Source organism: Salmo trutta, chromosome 28 (genome assembly GCF_901001165.1).
Source record: "Salmo trutta chromosome 28, fSalTru1.1, whole genome shotgun sequence".
NCBI lineage: Eukaryota > Metazoa > Chordata > Actinopteri > Salmoniformes > Salmonidae > Salmo > Salmo trutta.
This window is the reverse complement of record NC_042984.1, coordinates 18,394,304-18,417,671: the sequence shown is the minus strand read 5'-3', so window position 1 is coordinate 18,417,671 and position 23,368 is coordinate 18,394,304. Positions and strand designations below refer to the sequence as shown.

General features: G+C 42.6%; 2 protein-coding genes across 2 annotated transcripts; one reads left to right on the top strand and one right to left on the bottom strand.

Annotated features, from left to right (window-relative positions):
- Window positions 1–5,061: 5,061 nt before the first annotated feature.
- LOC115165658 (serine/threonine-protein phosphatase 6 regulatory ankyrin repeat subunit C) lies at window positions 5,062–19,394 on the bottom strand. The gene is made up of 26 exons (XM_029718923.1): window positions 19,146–19,394; window positions 18,751–18,837; window positions 18,185–18,263; window positions 17,887–17,957; window positions 17,564–17,764; window positions 16,258–16,345; window positions 15,909–16,051; window positions 13,394–13,606; window positions 13,085–13,163; window positions 12,787–12,984; window positions 10,994–11,111; window positions 10,812–10,880; window positions 10,461–10,601; window positions 10,300–10,362; window positions 10,037–10,148; window positions 9,848–9,919; window positions 9,497–9,698; window positions 9,233–9,320; window positions 8,897–9,014; window positions 8,489–8,708; window positions 8,250–8,337; window positions 7,646–7,729; window positions 7,317–7,462; window positions 7,054–7,136; window positions 6,724–6,898; window positions 5,062–6,517 (listed from the first exon to the last, which is right to left on the bottom strand). Exons 1-26 carry the CDS (start codon window positions 19,170–19,172, stop codon window positions 6,258–6,260), a joined length of 3,225 nt encoding a protein of 1,074 aa, XP_029574783.1. The 5' UTR covers window positions 19,173–19,394; the 3' UTR covers window positions 5,062–6,257.
- Window positions 19,395–19,511: 117 nt separating this feature from the next.
- LOC115165661 (coenzyme Q-binding protein COQ10 homolog A, mitochondrial) lies at window positions 19,512–22,844 on the top strand. The gene is made up of 5 exons (XM_029718927.1): window positions 19,512–20,097; window positions 20,760–20,912; window positions 21,111–21,303; window positions 21,563–21,664; window positions 21,876–22,844. The coding sequence occupies exons 1-5, from the start codon at window positions 19,967–19,969 to the stop codon at window positions 22,041–22,043; spliced, it is 747 nt and encodes a 248-aa protein (XP_029574787.1). The 5' UTR covers window positions 19,512–19,966; the 3' UTR covers window positions 22,044–22,844.
- Window positions 22,845–23,368: the final 524 nt, after the last annotated feature.

Sequence of the window (23,368 nt, the reverse complement as noted above, 5' to 3'; positions counted from 1 at the left end):
CACATGAAAAGGCACCATGCCACCTCTGTGCTGGTTATCACAGGTCCAACTGATGGAGAACAAAATACCAAGCAAGGATGAAGGGGGAAAAAGAGAGACCACAAGCAGGGGGAAAGCTAGTAAAATCCTCCCATATTCACTAACCCACATTCACCAAATTGAGGGGGTAAATAATTACTGCATAGTACTCCCCCCACACACTATAGATTGTTTTCACACTACTTTTCCTCATGACCTTCATTGAATTACACATTTCTGCCCTTCACGTACCAGAACTTAAATCTTTAGAATCAAATTGACAACTGTTTCCATTAATAACAAGGTAGACTTCTATTTTTGTCCTTTCTCTTCTCTCCAACTGGTACTGAGGTACTTAAATTAATAGCGTTATTTGGTTTTGGAGATTACAGTCAAACTGAACTAGACCGGTAATAAGTCAAATCCAATTAATGTTTTTCACTCAACGTAGCAAATATGGCAAAATCCCAAAACAATCTCAGGGAAACCTTGAGTTGTTTGCCATCAACATTGGATGTGTGCTTCCAGACACCCACGGATATGTGTGTGTGCATCCAAAATGGCACCCTATTCTCTAAATAGTGCACTGCTTTTGACCAAGGACCATAGGGCTTTGGTCAAAAGTTGTACACTATGTAGAGAATACGGTACCATTTGGGATGCACACCATAATAGCAAAATCAGCAAAGATTTTATCAGTTCCACTGAGAAATGTAACTCCAGAGGGGTCACGTGCTATAACTTAGTAGGTACTGCAAGATACTGGTTCCTTTGCTTTAAAGGTAAGGCTTGGCTGTGAATGAAAATGTTACATTTGCCTTCTATGAAAGATACTTCAAGTAAGAATATGGGCATCCATCGAGGTAAATCTATTCCCTGTTAACCACACATCTGCCAACATTAAAAACGGTTCCTATAATAATTACAAAACCAGCTCTTACAAAGAAATTAACATACATTTTGATCATTGCCTACACAAAGACTTATTACATATTTGTCCTTACAAAGTCTGTCCAATTATAAATACTTTAACAAATCTTGCATCCATTCTTTTTTCCAGACTAACATGCCTGTTCTGATTGCTTTCCTCTTCCTAGTTTCCACTCAGATCAGTAGTAAGTAGTGATGCAAACCATTAGTCCCCACTGACATTAGGACCTGTATCTGTGACAGCAATGCTTAAAATCAGAGCTTAATACAATCTCTTTTACTATCTAACCATGGCTATCTGGGTAAATGAGTCCCAACAGACACAACAAAGAAATGAGTTACTGACCAAATATTATGACTATTATGCTTGAAGGCAAATAAAGGTTTCTATGGCACTAAATGGATGTAGCTAGGTGTATTTTCCTTTTAAAAAAACAGGCTATCAATTAATGCAAAAAAATTAAAGCAACTACAGCATAGTCTAATTTCCTGTTCAAAATATATTGTAAGGCTATCTCAATGGTATTAACAGAGATGAATGTTCAAACTCTCCAACCTGCTGTTTCCATTGTCAATGCATGACAACACATAGGGACCTATAGCTCGATCACATTCAAGAGACAAGACCCATAACAGGAAGACTAAACTTACATGACAATTATTTCATGCTGCTACTTGTATAATTTCATGAATGTTAGAGCAGTAGTTCAAAAGGTCAGGAGAAAATAATTGTTCCAATTTGACCCCATATTGACATTTGCCAGTGAAGTCGTCTCATATTTGGAGTCAGTGTGCACATTCCATGTTCTCGGAATTTATGTTTTTTTTAAATATTTTTTATCCAATGTACTTTGGCAGATAAGGCCTTAACTGTGACCTAAGATTTGCACAATAACTCACGCAAATCTTCAATTGGCATGCATGTCAACTGTAAGTCGCTCTGGATAAGGGCATCTGCTAAATTACTAAAATGCTTTGTTGGATTAGCTTAAATACAGTAGAAGGCAGTGCAATATTTGTGCTGCACACATCGTTCACACGCTCTTTATTGCTACAAATGAGAAATGTCCCATTTAATTGTTTCTTTAAAGTCAGAAGTATGATCTCAAGCTCCTTTACAATGGAACACATATGGACAGAGGTCCAGATGGGACATATGCTGGAGAACTGGTGCCATCTGCTGGACAAGGGCATTGCAAGAAGAAAACTATTTCTGACCTGCTAGCCAGACACACCTGCTGTTGGATTATTGATGTAATCAGTGTCTGTTTTACAACATACAGATGTTGCTCAATGTGGAGTCATGGGAGGAGGATGCAAGCATGGTGAAAGCAAGCCTAACTAAATCACTGGACTAACCAGAAAGACTAGTAACATACCCTGAACTGGCATCAATCAAACCACATTGTGATAACTGGATTTTGGACCATGTTGTGCGGACTGACCATTTTAGACCCTGAGAGTTTTGAAGTTAAATCTCTGTCAATGAAGCAACAGTATACATACCTTGCAATCTTTGCCATGGCCTGTTTTGCACCTCTTCTCTCCCACAAAGCAGATTTCTCATGTAGCTACAACACCTATGCATGTAAACATACATATGTATGCATGTATTCAGAGTGACAATGCACACAAAGACACTGAACGTGTTAAAGTGCATAACTACCTCAATAAGTGCCTTGGATCAGGGTTGGATGAATAACTATATAACTGTATGCATAATCACATAAAATGTCAATACGACTTGCATGTTATCAATCCATGTGATATGCTTACTGGCTCCACACAACCTGAGACTAGTAACCGTTTACACATGACACCAAAGACTATACACTCCCTTTGTTCCTCCTCTACCCCAGACAACACAGTAGAACACCGACTGTTGGGCACAACATGACGTGTTAGTCCATTATATTAGCTCCTCGTCTTTATCATCCAGAAAGAACTAAGGCATGTCATTTAGCCATCATCAAGAGATGTTATGGTGAAGCATTAAATAAATATGTAAATGAGTCCAGGAATCTGTGAAATGTAACTGTCCACTGATGATGCAATAGAAATGGTAGTGTAAAAAGTATTTAAATTAAGTTGAGCAATGAGCTCCAGTGGTCTGATACGATCCACAATGTAGTACCACAATGTAGTACCACAATGTAGTACCACCAGACAGATACACGCGTAACAAAAGGAATACCACATAGCAAAAAGGAATTACACTTTTTTGGCTTTACTAAAAAAACAAGTACTACTGCTGCCCATATGAGTGTAACATTTGTTTTTTCAGTTCATTCCTACAGTAACCCTGCCTACCTACCGGGCTTTCAATTATCTCTAGTCAGTCATGACTTCTGTCCGGAGACATGAACAATCGAGCCCAACCAAGGAATCCTCTTCTTACCAGATTCACAGGTCTGACTAAGTGGGTGAGATCCTAGGGTTCGTCTTATTTTGCCATCCTGCATTCATACTGCCAAGATGTCATATGGTTCTAAATGAGATGCCATGGTGGCAATCAATTGAAATGTTTTCTTGGCACAGAAAAATGCCTTAACACAGCGACGACAGCCTTTAGTCTAGAACAGATCATGTCCATGTAGCTAGGCCTAGTGTCAGAACTCAATTAAAGTGAACATCAAACAAGATTACCAAGGAAACAAAAGCCCTTGACACTATGATTGTCTTTTCAATAACGTTCAAATGCCAGAAAGTAAATATTGCTTATATTATACAAAAACGAAAGAGCATTTCAATCTCATACCAGGACTGACCATTGTACTAGTCAAGATACAAGCGTTGATAGAGAGGAACAGTGGTATTGCTCCATCTCTTAATTTCTGAAGAACACTGAACAAAAATATTAAACGCAACATGTAAAGTGTTGGTCCCATGTTTCATGAGCAGAAAAATGAGATCCCCAAAATGTTCCAATCGCACAAAAAGTGTATTCCTCAAATTTTGTGCACAAATTTGTTTACATCTCTGTTAGTGAGCATTTCTCCTTTGCCAACATAATGCATCCAACTGACCGGTGTGGCATATCAAGAAGCTGATTAAACAGCATGATCATTACACATGTGCACCTTGTGTTGGGGACAATAAAAGGCCATGAAAATGTGCAGTTTTGTCACACAACACAATGCCACAGATGTTTTTTCAGTGCGCGTGCAATTGGCATGCTGACTGCAGGAATGTCCACCAGAGCTGTTGCCAGAGAATTTAATGTTAACTTCTCCACCATAGGCCACCAACATTGTTTTAGAGAATTTGGCAGTATGTCCAACCGGCCTCACAACTACAGACCACGTGTAACCATCTCAGCCCAGCACCTCCACATTTGGGTTCTTTACCTGTGGATCGTCTGAGACCACACGCTGATGTCAACGTTGTGAATAGAGTGCCCCATGGTGGCGGTGGGGTTATGGTATGGCAGGCATAAGCTACGGACAACAAACACGATTGCATTTTATCGATGGCAATTTGATTGCACAGAGACACCGTGACGAGATCCTGAGGCCCATTGGGGTGCCATATCTCAAGAATCTATACACAATTCCTGGAAGCTGCAAATGTCCCAGTTCTTCCATGGCCTGCATACTCACTAGACATGTCCCCCATTGAACATGTTTGGGATGCTCTGGATCGACATGTACGACAGCGTGTTCCAGTTCCCGCCAATATCCAGCAACTTCGCGCAGCCACTGAAGTGGAGTGGGACAACATTCCACAGGCCACTATGAACAGCCTGATCAACTCTATGCGAAGGAGATGTGTCGCACTGCATGAAGCTAATGGTGGCCACGCCAGATAATGACTAGTTTTCTGATCCACGCCCCTACCCTTTTTTTAATATTTAAAAAAAAAAAGTTGTGACAAACAGATGCATATCTGTACACCCAGTCATGAAATCCACAGGTCAGGTCCTAATGACTTGATTTAAATTGACTGATTTCCTTATATGAACTGTAAAATATGAACTTATATGAACTCAGTAAAATCTTTGAAATTGTTGCATTTATATTTTTGTTCAGTATAAATTCAATTTCAGATTGACCAAGGCCAAATTTGGGGAAATAATCCCATTCAATGTACCAAAGTCTTTTGAGAATGATAAGATTTTTTGTTGTTGTTGAGAAATCAATTGAAATGGCTTGTAAGATTATGACTGAGCAGTAAATCTCAGAATACACCACGAGAAAGTGCTCACAATACAAGAGGCTTCACTGAGGTGCAATGGGGCGAGCCCGCTCCCAAAGAAACGAAATAACCAAGGCCTCATTGCTACTACTCTCCCTGTCTAGTCGTTCAGCAGCTGCAAAATTATTTATCGAGGTATCGATCTATCGTCTTTCTCTATACAGTACATCTCAAATAAATATTTTTGTTTTGCCATAGTAGTGATGATCACCTTTGGTCATAACTGATATGCTTTGAACCACATTCTAGCTTAGTAAACACAAAACTGTGTTTTAGACAATACTTCAGCATTGAGAATAAATTTATGCTAAAATCCCAACCCGAGCACTGTACTCCTTTGCAAGGACACATGCTTACATATACATTTTTCAAACTTTAGCAGCTCTATGAAATTCTCCTCTATGAAAATGACAAACTATTTTAGGCTAAAAGTTTAAATATAGGCTACTACACTACATATTATAATCATTAAAAAAAAGTCAGAATAGATATATTTTAGCATTGCACTCTTGGGCAGGACTTTCTTCTGTATGGTTCCTTCATCAAGTCCTCTACCCTACTTTAACCCGTTTGATCATTCTCCTTTGGGGAAGGCTGTGCATTCCTATTCAAGGCCACCACTACTAGTCCTAGTTTCTGATATAATATTAAATACTGAATGATAATGAGAAGTGACTAAACAAGAGACTACAAACAAACACAAAAAGGAGAATAAACAGTCCTTTAAGCTGTCAGTAATTTTTCTGTGCTGACAAGTACCTATTTGTGGGACATTTTTTAAAGGGTTTGATTATTTTTGTGGTTGGTTATTAGCAACCATTTAGGGACAAAGCGGTATTCCAGTGACATTACAGAAAGAGAGATCAGTCTCTCTGTGTTAAGCACGAACTACTACAGAGCTGAGATAGATGCTGTGGGCTCTATTTGCATATAGGTTTGACTGCACTTCAGGAGAAGACCACACATACACACATACGCACAGGCGTGTAGGTGGGTGTACTCAAGGGAGTCACCCTGTGGTGGTGGTAGTAGTGGTGTCAGATTGTAGGTGTAGGATGACCTCACTCAGAAAGGCACCCGTCCAGGCCGATGGCGGCGCCATGGTGGTCTTTGACTTAGCCGTGGTGATGGTGAAGGCCTCCGTTGGGCAGGGGTGTGCAGGCTGCGGTGATGCCGCAGTGCTTCAGTAGGTTGAGACCGGGGGAGATGGTGGAGGAGACAGAGATGGAGGAGACAGAGATGGAGGTGCAGGGGCAGGAGGAAGAGGAGCACGAGGAAGGATCCAGAGGTGGGAAAGGTTTCATGGTAGAGAGGATCAGAGCCAGGCAGTCAGCCACGTCCTTGTTGGGGGCGCAGGCCAGGGCTGGAGTGTGGCCTGGTCAACAACAAAAACACCGTCAGACCAGATACACTAGAAAGCTGTTGTCTATGGCCTATGCTCGAGGAGGAGAAAAAGGCCTAAGTAAGTAACAATCAGAAATCAATTAGAAAGCCCATAGCATTAGGCTACACGGTGTAGGACTTTAAGATTTTAAAATGAAGACGAGGTTTTAAGAAAAGTGGAATAGTGTCTCTCCTTACCCTCCTCATCCACTGCCAGCACTGTGGCTCCTCGACTCAGCAGTGCCTGGACCACGGTGGCCATACCGTTGCGTGCTGCTAGATGCAGGGGCATTTGCAGTGCAGCGTTGGTTGCATTGACGAGGGTAGCGTTATGGATCTCCCCCAGAATCAGCAGGGCACACATCTCATGAGCCTGCAAGACAAATACAGAAACATGCTTACATCAACCATCATCAATACATGCACTTCATTAATCTCCGTTCATCAGAGAGGTGCTGAAAGCTTGAATGCTATGTTATTATGCTCCATTTCTTTCTGAGCTCTGATGATATTTTGAGGGCTGCTTACCTTGTTGCAGGCCAAATGCAGGGCAGTGTTTCCATTGTCGTCCAGCAGTGTCAGGTCAGCCTTGGCACGATGCAGGAGGATGGCTGGGAACACCAGGGGAGAATCAAGATAAATGACACAGGATTCCTCTTTACAGATCTACCCAACACATAATGAATTCACTCCAATCAAGTGGTAGTTCATTCTTCTTCAGAGACTGATGAGAGAGAATCTGCTAAACTCTTTTTTCAAAACACCAACGAAAACGTGTTCCGTAGACTTACCCACGGTGCCACTCTGTCCGTTGTCGGCAGCAACCATGAGAGCAGAGCGTCCGGTGTGGTCCACGGCGTTGATCTCAGCTCCGTGGCGTAGGACCAGCTGCAGCCCCGCCACGTCCTCGGCACACGCTGCGGCATGAAGCGGGGTCCTACAGGCAAAGAGAAGCAACCCGACCTTGGTGAGCTCAGTCTCGCATGACAATGAAACAGGAGATCAAATCTGGAGTCCACACTGAGCGCAGAGGTACAGCTCAAAAGACATACCAATGAAACAGGAGATACCCAAGTAAACATCTAGTAAGGTAATGACACCTTACCCTCAATTGACTTACCTTCCTTTAGTATCCCTGGTGTTAACCATCTGTACACCAGCAGATTCCAGCAGCATCTCTGCAGCTCCACTACGGCCATTCATTCTGCAGCATCACACAACATCAAAAGATCACCACATAGACGGGTTGGCTGATAACGTCACGAAAAAGATGCACACGTCGATGTGGCCGGAAGGCGTGCGTTGTTATGATTCTGAAAGGTCAGATAGCTAGCAACAATGACAAGAAGCTGCCATGTGGGGAATGATTGGTGGCTCGTTTCATCATTGATACCATGTCTTGTTTTGAGGCGTTTTGACTGATGTCTATGCTAATATGGCTAAAATTAGCTAGCTAGGTAACCAACAATTGTAACGATGTATTTGAGACAAGTGCTCATTGTGCAAATGTATTTATATTTTCAATAAACACTTGGAGACTAAATATAGTTCACGTTGTCAACAGTCTAAGCCAACCCCGTAGTTGAGCAACCGTCAGTTTTGTTGCTAAACAACCAACCCGTTTCTAGAACCCATCATTACTGATCCTTTCCCAAACACTGTTTTACAGACATTGTCCTAATAATGTATTATCATGTTTAAAACATTGATTAGAGAATACTCACAGAGCACAGTGCAATGGGGTAAAGCGGTTTCCCTCCTGGCTACTACATGTTTTGTGTTCAAGTAAAACCTCCAAACAGCCTTCATGCCCTGATAGGAGGAGGAGGAAGAAAAGTGTGTTCATTTGAATTACAAAGACACTACAAAACAAACTGTTTTCCCCCCACATTTAATTTATACATGTAATATACACCCTTCTTGAAAGAGGGTGTTTTGGGATGTAACCAATAGCCACGCAGACCTTGGTAGGCGGCCCAGTGTGATGGCGTGTACTCTTCGTGGTCCAATAGGGAGTCCAGAGGATCGGCGCGCGTGGCAGCACGCAGCAGACTGGCCAGGATGTCAGTGTAGCGGTGGGAGGCAGCGTAGTGCAGGGGGGTACGACCCTGGCCGTCCCGACACAGGGCAGATGCCTCGTGATCCAGCAGGGCTGTCACACAGTCCTCACGGCCCACCACCGCCTATGGGACAGGTTCCAAAGAGTTACACAGCTATATTTCTAACTTTTAAAGTGCTTTAATAATTATTTCAAACTAATGTTGCAGCGTTCCTCTGTACCACACAACAACCAGACAGGCTTGGTGTAGCTGAAGATTACGACCTTTTTCTCAGCTGAGTGGTGTGAAAAGCCTATAGGCGTGTAGCTCACCCCTCTGTGCAGGGCAGTGCTGCCCCCCTTGTCCTTGGCGTCAGGCCAGGCCCCTTTCTCCAACAGCAGGTGGACACAGTCTGTATGGCCACCTAGCACGGCCAGCATCAGAGGAGTCCTGAGGAGGAAGACAGGGAAGACCACACACACGGTCATTTATATTACAACAATGCTTTCTAGCAGACAGGATGTGTGATTCTGTAAATCTTCAGTGAACAGCCTAAACTGTATTGCTAACACTGTATCTATATGGAGTTACTAAAAGTAAATAACACAATACATTTACATTACAAAAACAACGTTTCCTGCCAGGCAGCAAGAAGAGAGACCACTCACTGTCCCTGTGTGTCTGTGACGTTGGTAAGGTCTGCCTCCTCCCCGCTTTCCACCAGCATGTGCAGACATTCCGTGTGGCCGTTGGCAGCTGATATGAAACAAATATTTAAAAATCACACATTCAACCCTGATTGCTTTGTTTCTAAGCTATTCCATACTTGCTAATATCAAACAATACACAGGGACACATGCTTGCATGTATTCATTACACATGGCAAATAAACTTGAACTCATTTCAACCCACATCTGAGGGGGGGACCGTACCTGCGACGTGTAGAGGGGTCCACATGTGTCTGTTCTCGTTGAGGAGGCAGGAGGCCCCCTGGGCTAACAGGACCTCTACACAGCGGGCGTAACCTCTCTGGGAAGCCAAGTAGAGCACAGAGCGGCCCGAGGCATCTTGCACATCTACGTAGGCAGCAGTCTCTGTCAGCACACTCAGCGCCTGCCAGTGGCCATTATCAGCCTGAGGGGGAGAGGAGATGGGATACGACAGGAAGCTGTCATGTTTTTAGCTGCTCTATATGAACATGGTAATTTCTCCATACGAAACACACACTCAGTCTCAAGCTACAAAGTAACAGAGAGGATTTTAGGAATGAAAAGCACACTTACAGCTAAATGCAACGGACTCACTGGAATACTGCTCTCAATGTCTCCCAGGGCATTAAAGGACATTTCCAGGAGCTAAAGGGACAAGAGTCATGATGTATTACTATCCACAGATACAAAGTCATGATGAAAAACTATTTACCTAAATGGCTGGAGCTATGCAAGTTACTGAACACAAACAGAAGGACTCACCAGTTCCAGGTTCTGCTTGTTGCCGTGAGAAGCAGCATAATGAACAGCACTGTAACCTTTAGAGTTGACCAGGGATGGGTCTGCACCGTTGTCCAACAGATGCTCCAAGCAACTAGTAACAAAAACAGACAAAAGCCACAGTCAAGGAGGGGTCATGAAATAAACATCTTTTGAGTTCTTTAAGCGGATCTTTAAAATCAGTAGAATTTGTTTTTTTAATTACAAAATAGATAGAAAATAATGGTTGCAGACAGTAAACTAACAAATAGGACTCCTTATCTCCATCCTCCTCGCTCTGAAGAGTCCCAGGGAAATGTCGGTCCATTCTGGAAGTGCACAATGAACACATTTATTCACAAATTCAACACAGCTATGTTTCCTGAAAGCATCTTGGTGTATTTGTCGATGGAGTGCGAGTTCCTACCGGCAGAAGGCCTGGGAGGCAGCAGAGTAGTGCAGGGGAGTGCAGCCTGTACGGTCTGGCTCATTGACCTCAGCACCAGCACTCACTAGGGTCACAGTGCATTGGTACCTCCCATTAGCAGCTGCATAGTGCAACGGAGTCCTGAGAGACCAAGAGAAGGCCCAACTAATAATCAGTGCACCAATCAAATGTATTCATAAAGCACTTTTTACATTAGCTGGTCACAAAGAGCTTTTACAGTACCCAGGCAATCTCAAATTACTGACTATTCCATATAACATTACTATCTCGTACTCACACCAGCATGAGTACAAACACAGACAAAGAAAATAATCAGTGGCAAAAACTCACCTTCCCGATTGGTCCCTCTGATTCAAGTCAGTACCACTGCTTAAGAGCAAGTTGAGACATTCAACGTTTCTGTCAGCAGCGGAGAAGTGAGGAATAACATGATGAGAATGATAGACTCATTTGGGTATATTATCCAATAGTTCAGAATAGGTCCAGTTTTGGAGTGTGATTCTGTGTCTTACCCTCCAGAAGCAGCAGCGTGTAGACAGGTCCTTCCAAAGTTGTCTGGAGTGTTTATGTCAAACCCGGCTGATAGTACGTGCTCCTTACTCATAGATGAAACAATACTGTACAGCTGACCTGAGGGGAGAGGAAGAGGCAACCAGGAGTGATCAAACAAATACAGATAACGTACAAGACATGACACTATATTCTGACGCTCCTCCAGTGTATAGGCATTGTGAAACAAAATCCAACAGATGCATGTTTGAATGAATGATATAATGTACACTACCATTCAAAGGTTTGGGGTCACTTAGAAATGTCCTTGTTTTTGAAAGAAAAGCTACTTTTTTGTCCATTAAAATAACATCAAATTGATCATAAATACAGTGTAGACGTTGTTAATGTTGTAAATGACTATTGTAGCTGGAAACTGCAGTTTTCTAATGGAATATCTACATAAGGGTACAGAGGCCCATTATCAGCAACCATCACTCCTGTGTTCCAACGGCACGTTGTGTTCGCTAATCCAAGTTTATCATTTTAAAAGGCTAATTGATTATTTGAAAACCCTTTTGCAATTGTTAGCACAGCTGAAAAATTTTGTTCTGATTAAAGAAGCAATAAAACTGGCCTTTAGACTAGTTGAGTATCTGGAGCATCAGCATTTGTGGGTTCGATTACAGGCTCAAAATGTCCAGAAACAAAGACTTTCTTCTGAAACTCGTCAGTCTATTCTTGTTCTGAGAAATGAAGGCTAGCAATTGCCAAGAAACTGAAGATCTCATACAACGCTGTGTACTACTCCCTTCACAGAACAGCGCAAACTGGTGCTAACCAGAATAGAAAGAGGAGAGGGAGGCCCCGGTGCACAACTGAGCAAGAGGACAAGTACATTAGAGTGTCTAGTTTGAGAAACAGACACCTCACAAGTCCTTAACTGGCAGCTTCATTAAATACTACCCGCAAAACACCAGTCAACAGTGAAGAGGCGACTCCGGGATGCTGGCCTTCTAGGCAGAGTTCCTCTGTCCAGTGTCTGTGTTCTTTTGCCCATCTTAATCTTTTATTTTTAATTGGCCAGTCTGAGATATGGCTCTGCCTAGAAGGCCAGAATCCCGGAGTCACCCCTTCACTGTTGACGTGGAGACTGGTGTTTCGCGGGTACTATTTAATGAATCTGCCAGTTGAGGACTTGTTTCTGTTTCTCAAACTAGACACTAATGTACTTGTCCTCTTTCTCAGTTGTGCACCGGGGCCTCCCACTCCTCTTTCTATTCTGGTTAGAGCCAGTTTGCGCTGTATGAGATCTTCAGTTTCTTGCCAATTTCTCGCATGGAATAGCCTTCATTTCTCAGAACAAGAATAGACTGACGAGTTTCAGAAGAAAGGTCTTTGCTTCTGCCCATTTTGAGCCTGCAATCGAACCCACAAATGCTGATGCTCAACTAGTCTAAAGGCAAGTTTTATTGATTCTTTAATCAGACAACATTTTTCAGCTGTGCTAATAATTGCAAAAGGGGTTTCAAATGATCAATTAGCCTTTTAAAATGATAAACTTGGATTAGCTAACACAACGTGCCATTGGAACACAGGAGTGATGGTTGCTGAAAATTGGCCTCTGTACGCCTATGTAGATATTCCTAAACAGCCGTTACCAGCTACAATAGTCATTTACAACATTAATGTCTACACTGTATTTCTGATCAAGTTGATGTAATTTTAAATGGACCAAAAAAAAAGTGTTTTTCTTTCAAAAACAAGGACATTTCTAAGTGACCCCAAACTTTTGAACGGTAGTGTAAGTACCAACCTGAGGAGAGTAGCTTGCGACAACAGTCTGAAAACCCATAGAGCACAGCCAGGTGCAGCGGGAACATCCCATGAATCCCTTGTCTGGCTGTATCTGCACCGTTGGTCATCAGAGTACTGATCAGTAGTTCATGGCCGTACTTAGCGGCAACATGGAGGGGGGTATTGCCATATTTATCCACACTGTCAATCTCTCCACCTAACAACAAACAAGAAACATAGAATCAGAGAAGCAGTGGGACAGGACTTGTATAAAGCATCCTAACATGTTATTCAGTCAGAGAGGTTGTCATGGTTACCGTTTTGGATGAGGATCTGAGAGCGTGTGAAGCGTCCATGAATGGCTGCCATGTGCAGGGGGCTCTTCCCTGCATTACTCTAGAGAAGGGAGAAGAGAAATATGGCAAACTAATCTGGCAGAGAACAGATAAATCCTCCCATCGCCACCCATTAAACAACATCTAAGGCTACTGATGGCATTAGTCTCAGAGTAGAGCTGCTGATCTAGGATCAGTTTTGTATTTTAGATCATAATGAATAAGATTACATGGACATAATCCGAGATCAGTATTCCTACTCATTGACGCTATATGAATACGAGCCCAGACCTGCTGGTTGACGTCAGCCCCATTGTTGACCAGCAGCTCCAGGCAGAGGGCCCCGTTGGTGGACACAGCGGCCAGGTGCAGTGGGGTATAGCCACTCCTGTTGGGCTGGTTGACGTTAGCTCCTTGGTTCACCAGCTCATTGGCCACAGCCTCTTGGCCTGTGTAGCAGGCCACATGCAGAGCAGTGTTCCCAAAGGCATTGGGCTCATCCAGCTGAAAGAGTACAAGATCACACAAGACATGAGGAGCTAGCTAAGCAACAAACAAACAAACAAACACACACGAAGGCGGAAGTTTACATACACTTAGGTTGGAGTCATTAAAACCCGTTTTTCAACCACTCCACAAATTTCTTGTTAACAAACTATAGTTTTGGCAAGTCGGTTAGGACATCTACTTTGTGCATGACACAAGTAATATTTTCCAACAATTGTTTACAGACGGATTATTTCACTTATAATTCCCTGTATCACAATTCCAGTGAGTCAGAAGTTTACATACACTAAGTTGACTGTACCTTTAAATAGCTTGGAAAATTCAAGAAAATTATGTAATGTCCTTAGAAGCTTCTGATAGGATAATTGACATAATTTGAGTCAATTGGAGGTGTACCTGTAGATGCATTTCAAGGCCTACCTTCAAACTCAGTGTCTCATGGGAAAATCAAAAGAAATCAGCCAAGACCTCAGAATTTTTTTTTTTTAGACCTTCACAAGTCTGGTTCATCCTTGAGAGCAATTTCCAAACGCCTGAAGGTCCCACGTTCATTTGTACAAACAATAGTACGCAAGTATAAACACCATGGGAGGACGCAGCCGCCATCCCGCTCAGGAAGGAGACACGTTTTGTCTCCTAGAGATGAACGTACTTTTATGTGAAAAGTGCAAATCAATCCCAGAACAACAGCAAAGGGCCTTGTGAAGATGCTGGAGGAAACAGGTACAAAAGTATCTATATCCACAGTAAAACGATTCCTATATCGACATAACCTGAAAGGCCGCTCAGCAAGGAAGAAGCCACTGCCATAAAAAAAACAGACTATGGTTTGCAACTGCACATGGGGACAAAGATCGTACTTTTTGGAGAAATGTCCTCTGGTCTGATGAAACAAAAATAGAACTGTCTGGCCATAAAGACCATTGTTATGTTTGGAGGAAAAAGAGGGAGGCTTGCAAACCGAAGAACACCATCCCAACCGTGAAGCACCGGGGTGGCAGCATCATATTGTTGGGGTGCTTTGCTGCAGGAGGGACTGGTGCACTTCACAAAATAGATGGCATCATGAGGATCGAAAATTATGTGGATATATTGAAGCAACATCTCAAGACATCAGTCAGGAAGTTAAAGTTTGGTCGCAAATGGGTCTTCCAAATGGACAATGACCCCAAGCACACTTCTAAAGTTGTGGCAAAATGGCTTAAGGACAACAAAGTCAAGGTATTGGAGTGGCCATCACAAAGCCCTGACCTCAATCCGATATGAAATTTGTGGGCAGAACTGAAAAAGTATGTGCGAGCAAGGAGGCCTACAAACCTGACTCAGTTACACCAGCTCTGTCAGGAGAAATGGGCCAAAATTCACCCAACTTATTGTGGGAAGCTTGTGGAAGGCTACCCAAAATGTTTGACCCAAGTTAAACAATTTAAAGGCAATGCTACCATATTCAAATTGAGTGTATGTAAACTTCTGACCCACTGAGAATGTGATGAAAGAAATAAAAGCTGAAATAAATCATTCTCTACTATTATTCTGACATTTCACATTCTTAAAATAAAGTGGTGATCCTAACTGACCTAAGACAGTGAATTTTTACTAGGATTAAATGTCAGGAATTGTGAAAAACTGAGTTTAAATGTATTTGCCTAAGGTACGTAAACATCCGACTTCAACTGTACGTACGTACGTACGTACGTACGTATATATATATATTTTTTTTTAAAGAGAGAAAACAAAATTGAATTGTAATCAAAGATAATCCCCTGTCTCTTCTGGTAAAGGTCAAACTAAAAGTCAATTAATATTACTTCCTATGGCTATCTTGAGCATCCGTTTACCCATAAGGCCATATTGAGACAGCTCCCATTTTACCTATGTACGTGCATTGTCCTGCTGGCTATTGACAAATATCGCCTACGCTCACAGATTTGTATCTCGTTGACAGAGCTACGTAAAAAAGCATTCCAGTACTCTGCCTCCTCTACTTGGAATGAGCTACAAAAAGACTTGAAACTACAGGAGCTCATATCCTTGAATAATTTTAAAGCCAGGGTAAAATCTTTGGTGGAAAATGAATTGGGTGGCAGTCAATGGTTGGACCCCTAGTTGAACCGCTCCTCCCAAAACCAATGTGCCTATTCAAAAGTGTCAGATATTTTTTTTTAATGTAGTGCTTTGTGTTGTAAATGTTTGAAACTTTGTGTACTGCTATAATGGCCAGGTTTCTCTTGCAAAAGAGATGTTTAATCTCAATGAGACTAACCTGGTAAAATAAATACAATTTGACCTCAACACTCACCTCAGCCCCGAGCCTCAGTAGGTACTTGACTATGTCAATGTGTCCGCTGGCAGCGGCAGCATGGAGAGGGGTGTAGCCCTGCTTGTCCTTGCAGCCCTTGTCTGCACTCCGAGACACTAGCAGCTTCAACACCTCCAGATGCCCTATAAGTCACATAGGAGAGGCAGTGTGAGTACTGTTTTAATGTCACCCTCTAGTGAGGAGTACATCCATAATGTTCACCCAACTTAAAATTGGGAAACACTGAATATTTATCACCTGCCATTCACGCCAGTTTTATGAAATTCTGATTTTTCGGTACTCTAAGAAAATGACGTTAAGAGTTTTCCCAGTGCAGAGCCCAACTCACCTAAGTACGCTGCCCAGTGGATAGGCTGTCTCTCTCTCTTATCATTGGTACTCAAGTTGGCCCCTTTATTCAGCAGCAACTTCACCATCTGAGGACAGACAAGAGGAAAATGACATAAAAATAGTTTCATTATTCACTAAAGCATCTCAGAGTAGGCATGCTGATCTATAACCAGTTTTTCCTTAAACATTATAGTGAACAAGATGGGAGAACTGATCCTAGAGTTGGATGGAAGAGCGAGCTTACTTGAAATGGAAAAGCAACACGGTAGCTTTTGATTAAGAATAACATGAAGATGAAGCAGCTGCATTATAAGTGGGATGCAGTGTTGAGCGCTACATTCCGAGGGGTTCGTGCTGATTGTACACAACCTAGTCAGTTGTACAACTGAATGCCTTCAACTGAAATGTGTCTTCTGCATTTAACCCAACCCCTCTGAAGTAGTGGTATGTGTTAATTGTAGGAGTGCCCATGGGGCTGGGGATCAGAAATGTCCTGTGCGAGAGGCAGGTTGATGTTTCCAGGGTTAGAGTAGTGCAGAAGTTGTCATATGCTGAGGTAGTGAAGAAAGTAGAGGAAGATGGGTCGGGGGGGGATCCTGAGAGGAGTGGTTTGAGTAGTGGGGCGGCAGGTAGCCTAGTGGTTAGAGCGTTGGGTCAGTAACCGTAAGGTTGCTAGATCAAATCTCTGAGCTGACAAGGTAAAAATCTGTCTTTCTGCCCCTGAACAAGGCTGTTCCTAGGCCATCATTGTAAATAAGAATTTGTTCTTAACTGACTTGCCTAATAAAGGTTTATAAAAAAATAAATAAAAAGAATTGTAGATATGAACCAGTACAGAAGGATAAAACATATGATATGTTTCAGTAAGATTGGATTTTTGCCATATATAGCAATGGTTATCATCTGTACTGCAGGGAGGGAACGTAAGATGCAGAAAATAGAGGTTGTGGTGGCAGCTGCAGAGGAGGTATTTGGGTGTGCGAGACTTGACATCAGAAGAGTTACAGGGTGTGTTAAGTGGTGATATCCCATCCTTTCAGGTTGTTGGCCTGAAGTAGGAATAAATCGATTTAAATTGTGGAGCAGGGTGGGTTTTTTGTGTGAGTAGTGTAGTATTTGTTACATTTTTTCAAGCAAAGTATAAGGGTGTTTTACTCCAGTCTAGTAGGTGGCGGTAATGCAACATATTGGATGCCAACCGCCTTTAAACCTCATCAAAGAACTGATCTTAGATCAACAGTTCCACTCTGAAATGGTTTGTAAAAACAGCCCTGTTCCAAGTGCATAGTATTTCTAGCCGTCACCTCCATGTATCCGCTCTGAGCAGCGTGGTGCAAGGCGGTTCTGCCAGTACGGTCTGCCATGTTCAGATTGCTCAGCTGGGGGAGCAGGGCCTCTGCACAGCGCGTGGCTCTATTGGCAGCTGCAACATGCAGTGGTGTCTGCCAGAACTTGTCTCGTGCATTGGCCTCTGCTCCCTGCCGCAGAAGTAGCCCCACTGCCCTCTGGAGAGAGAAGGAATCAAACTGGGCTTGAGAAAACACTTATTGTCAACACCCAAACAGTACCAAACATTGATACAGTGCTTTATAATCTTCACATTGGAGAGATGATCAACACTGCTTACTTCATTCCGGGAGGCAGCAGCTCTGTGCAATGGAGTTAACCACACATGGTCCTTAGCATTTACATTTGCACCTATGACAGTGTACAAAACAAGGAGCAATATTAGAGGGCCATGACAAGTACAGTTGAGTCATTTCTTTCAAGTTTCAGTCAGACTAATGAACAGACACTGCACACTGTTACTACAACTGTACATAAACCAAAACCACCTTTTCATTGCAAATATAGCAGGTCAGACGTGGGCAGTTCTGTTTAGTTAACATAGCTACCAGTGGTTGGTCAATTTTGGTCACAATCACCTGCATTGATGAGGAGGTCCATTATATGAACATCCCCCAAACAGGCAGCAGCATGTAGTGCTGTACGGCGCTCTTGGTCCTGTGGGAAAAGTTAAGACAAATTAACCATCTATATTAATATGCAAAATCCATCTCCCTCTTACACTGGCAGCCACAAATAAGTACATTGATGAGATACTGGGGCAGCAGGTAGCCAAGTGGTTAGAGCGTTGGACTAGTAACCTAAAGGTTGCAAGATCGAATCCCTGAGCTGACAAGGTAACAATATGTCGTTCTGCCCCTGAAAGGCAGTTAACCCACTGTTCCTAGGCCGTCATTGAAAATAAGAATTTGTTCTTAAGTGACTTACATTAAAAAATAAAATACATTTAGACATTCTGTAGATATATAAATGACGTTTTAGGGAAATACAAAGGAATAACCTAATCACTTGAATTGGGAAAATGATCCACCTGGCACCCCTCTACTTGCAATAACTGGAGAAATGTTGCGATACAGTAGCTAGCTAACGTTACAATATCAACACGCAATAAACCAGAGCCAGTGCTGTGGCACCACAAACATACCAGTGCATTGACGTCCTCTTTCTTGTTGTGCAATAGTAGTTGAATTTCATCGGCATTTCGATTAAAAACTGCTTGGACCAGTGGAAGCTGGAGATAAGCACAGGAGAACGTCAGACTGTGTGGTTAGCAAGGCATCGCAGCTAGTTAACGTTAACTAAGTAAAGTGAACCGTTGTCAGACAGCATCAATCAGCATCAGGCCGCGCCGAGATGTAGCTAACTAGCTAGCAATCCTACGACACATTACTTGCAGATACTTGCATCAGTAACGTTATAGAACTGGTCAACTTTCAGGAAAATGCAATCAAAACATTTGATTAGCTAACTAGCCAGCCAAATAGCCAGGTTTTTCATCTAACGTTAGCTAGTTAGCATGCTAACTACTTGCTAGCTCACCTGGTCTGTAATATTGTGTACTCCCATCTCCAAAAGTCAGCCAGGACGGAGCTCCTTCATTAGAGTGGAACTGCAAGGTATATTAAACGATAGTTAACCCATGTAGATAGTTAGCTATTAATAAGAAAGTCTGTGTTTGCTGTCCGTCTCTGCTTGATGTTTGTTAGTTAGTTCTGCTATCACGCACATGCGCAGTTCCACGTCCCCGTTTTTTCCTCCCAGACAATGTGAAAGCCTCGAAATGTTTCAGGGGAATTACAATTATGTACTAAATGCATTTCAAAATAATCTCACCATTTTAAAATGGTACTTGTTTATTATATAAGAAATCATTGCTTACTCCCAGTAATGTTATTTGGGAGCAGGACGGCTGGGATTGTAATACCTCCGACACAGTTGGTGGCAGCAATGCACCGATAGGACAGTTGCTCTGTTTTAGAACAGTGTGTCCCTGGCCATGAGCCTGACCGATACCGGTGTTTACTTTACTAAACAGACACGGTCGCGATAAAGAGTTGTCGCCGTATGGGGAAAAACTTGAACGCGCATTTTATGCACCTTCAGCGTCCCAGGACATCGAGTTTGGAATAAATAAACGACTGAAATAAACGCGGCCTTTTTGGTTGCGTCTACTTGGATAAGTGAACTGAAGCTTATCTACACGGTGTCTGACTTTGATGGATGCCGTGAAATAGGACTGGGAAAGGCTTCAAATAGCCAATCCGAAGTTGGCTAAAGTCAGTGTTTAACAGAAACCTACAGATCCGGTTTCCGTGAACCGTTATTCTACTTGAGGTTCTGATAAAGTAACCCAAAATACAATGGCAGCAACTGCCCGGCGAATGCCGATGGGTGTGCGGACATTCAGTGAGTTTTTGGAGATTGCTGTAAGCTCTGGGCGCTCACCATGTCACACCGCGGGGTCAAGAGAACATATGAGACAGACTATCAGGTGAGATTAATAAATTGATAACTTCATGTGACACAATTAACTGTGCATGCGCATATCTTTGAATCCCCTTTGGTGCAGGTTTTTGTTCCAGCCAAGTACTTACACATCTGGTTCAAATAGGTCCACACTGAAGAACAATCTTTTTTTTCAGAGAATATAAATAATTAGTAACTGTTGTGTTTTTCCTATTAATCATCAAATTTGCATTAAGGCCTAAAAAGTTCCCTTTTCAATCCTATCAATGTCACCATTGTTGTATATGCATATTGTGGCTTTCTTCATATTGGTTTCAATATGTCAGTAGTACTCTCTGTAATTTTGTCTATGACTGTAATTAAACTTTTTATGACTGTCACACAGTTATTTGTAGTGAGCACATTTAGACCCCAATAGCAAAACATGCCAGCTCTGCAAGCCACCTCACATAACCTGACTGAGTGGGTCGCGTTACATATAGTTCCATTCATGTGTTTACTCAGAATATAGTAGCTTGTCCTAGACATTGAAGGTTAGGACACTACTGGCAACCTTTTCCCCCTGCTGGCAATATATTATTTCTGCCCTGACTCTAAAGGCATGAAGCCCGTCTGGAAAAGTGTGTTTGTTAGAGATGTTATACTCCAGTATTTTTAACATGATCCTTTCTCACCCTTCCCCATCAGACACTTGTCATCATGCGGTATTGTAATGACTAGGACACCCAGAGTGCTTTGCCACCAGCACAATTGGGACACAATGACATCAGTTCCCCACAGCAGAACCTTCATGGGGTTCACAAATAAGAGGAAGGAGTACTCCGAGCGGAGGATACTGGGGTAAGATGCTAGCATACATGAAATAGAATATATTGTAGGACTTGCTATTTCTGTATGTAGTTACAAGCCTGAACGAGAGCTTGAATGCATAGATAGATTTCATATTAAAGGAAAAAATAGGGCTTAGCCTATTTGAAACACGAAGTGGAAGGGATGTAATGTTGTTGTTTTCAAACTCCTTTTGCTATGCTGCTTCAGGTACTCTATGCTGGAGATGTATGATGTGGTAGCCAACGTGGATGACTACAAACTCTTTGTCCCCTGGTGTAAGAAGTCCCAGACCATCATGAAGAGGGCAGGCCACTCCAAAGCTCAGCTAGAGGTGGGATTCCCACCCATCGTAGAGCGATACACATCCATGATCAGCGTGGTGCGACCCCACATGGTCAAAGTAAGTCCCTCCTGTTTAATTAGGGTTTAAAAATTCCAGTAACTTCCAGATTTCCTGCTTATTCCCTCCTGGTTTCAGGAATCTTCCAACCAGGATTTCTGGAAAACCTGGGATTCTTGAGAAAGTTACCAGATTTTTGCAATCCCATTTAGTCCCGCTTAATTGAGGATTCATGAATTATGATGATATGTGAGGATCATTGTTGGTTTGGTGATAGATTACTCTAAGTAACCCTTTCTTATTGGATTACATTTTTTAGGCAGTGTGCACAGATGGAACACTTTTTAACCACCTGGAGACGATATGGCGCTTCAGTCCTGGAATCCCTGGTTATCCCCGCACCTGCACTGTGGATGTTTCGGTGAATATGACAGCCCCAGCTTGCAGCCCTTTTGTTTATCTCATGCTGCCAACCTCTCAGTTTCTTCTAATCTTGCTCTCTATTTGTGCATAGACCTTGTGCATGTGAATAGTCTGACTAAGTTATATCCTTTACCATCGCTTATCCTCTTTCTCTTTTGTATGTCTTCTCTGACTGACATTCTGTCCTCTCCTTCCTTCCTGCCACACAGATCTCGTTTGAGTTCCGCTCCTTGCTCCACTCCCAGTTAGCAACTGTGTTTTTTGACGAGGTCGTAAAGAAGAATGTGTCTGCTTTCGAGCGCCGGGCCGGCACGCTCTACGGCCCACAGACTCGCGTCCCACGGGAGTTAATGTTCCATGAGGTACACCAAACGTGAGGTCCATCTGCCATTGTGTTCCCTTATCCCAAACCAGCCTGCACCTTCACCCTGGCTGTCCCCTGTATCACCTGCATGACACTACACCACCCAGCCTCCACCAACCACCTCCATTGCCACCCAGGTGCCATTAGCCTGGTCCCAGAACTGTTTGTGCTGTCTTGCCAACTCCTATGGTCACACTGGCGTGAGAGATAGCACTTCTGAGATCTTGGACCATCTGGGACCAGGCTAAGATGCCACTAAGTGCATCCTCACATCATAGAGGAAGGACCAAGCAATCAGTGTGGGCATCAGCCCATCTAAACACCCTTCACAACTAGTTGAAAGTCCCATATCTTAGCCTGGATCATGTCTTGTAAAAATCTGCCATCTACCTCCTCACAAGGGTTACTCTTTAGCGCAGGCCCCATGTTGCATTGGTGCTTGTGCACAATTTAAATAGAAGAATCCTTCTTCCAAATCTAGTTGTAAAACAAAAAAGCCACTACACATATTGGAATAGATTTAATGTATTGCTGTGTAATCTTGAGTGAACAGGACACAATATTGAGTCAACCATTGACATGGACCATTTTGAGTCTGTCATACAGTATGTCTGTTGATGCTTCAGATTGTTGAAGAATGGATGCAGGTGCACTCCACTTACCTGCCACATTAAAGTCATCCATTCATGTCAAATTAATTTATCTTAGAAATATATTTTAAATGTACAGTATTGCTTATACCAAGAAGTGCTTTTTTAAAATGTGTTTGTTTTGAAGTTGAGAATAAATATACACTGAGTATACAAAACATTAAGAACACCTACGCTTTCCATGAGATAGACTGACCAGGTGAATCCAGGTGAAAGCTATGATCCCTTATTGATGGAACCTGTTAAATTCACTTCAATCAGTGTAGATGAAGGGGAGGAGACAGGTTAAAGAAGGATTTTTAAGCCTTGATACAATTGAGACATGGATTGTGTATGTGTGTCATTCAGAGGGTGAATGGGCAAGACAAAAAAGTGAAGTGCCTTTGAACGGGGTATGGTAGTAGGTACACCAGTTGGTGTCAAGAACTGCAACACTGCTGGGTTTTTCACACTCAAGTTTCCCGTGTGTATCAAGAATGATCCACCAACCCAAGGACATCCAGCCAACTTGACACAACTGCGGGAAGCATCGGAGTCAACATGGGCCAGCATCCCTGTGGAACGCTTTTGACATCTTGTAGAGACCATGCCCCGACAAAAGCCTTTGACACTTATGAAATGCTTGTAATTATACTTCAGTATTCCATAGTAACATCTGACAAAAATATCTAAAGACACTGAAGCAGCA

Bases quoted from the DNA above. Each gene is read 5' to 3' on its own strand.
- LOC115165658 (XM_029718923.1), bottom strand. From the start codon at position 19,172: ATGGGAGTACACAATATTACAGACCAG. The intron at 10,149-10,299 runs GTTAGTTTACTG...TTTTGTTACTAG, and splicing joins GGAGATAAGGAGTCCTATTT to TTGCTTGGAGCATCTGTTGG. The intron at 9,321-9,496 runs GTACGGTCCCCC...GTTTCATATCAG, and splicing joins GACCCCTCTACACGTCGCAG to CTGCCAACGGCCACACGGAA.
- LOC115165661 (XM_029718927.1), top strand. From the start codon at position 19,967: ATGGCAGCAACTGCCCGGCGAATGCCGATGGGTGTGCGGACATTCAGT. The intron at 20,098-20,759 runs GTGAGATTAATA...CTTCCCCATCAG, and splicing joins CATATGAGACAGACTATCAG to ACACTTGTCATCATGCGGTA. The intron at 21,304-21,562 runs GTAAGTCCCTCC...TACATTTTTTAG, and splicing joins TGCGACCCCACATGGTCAAA to GCAGTGTGCACAGATGGAAC.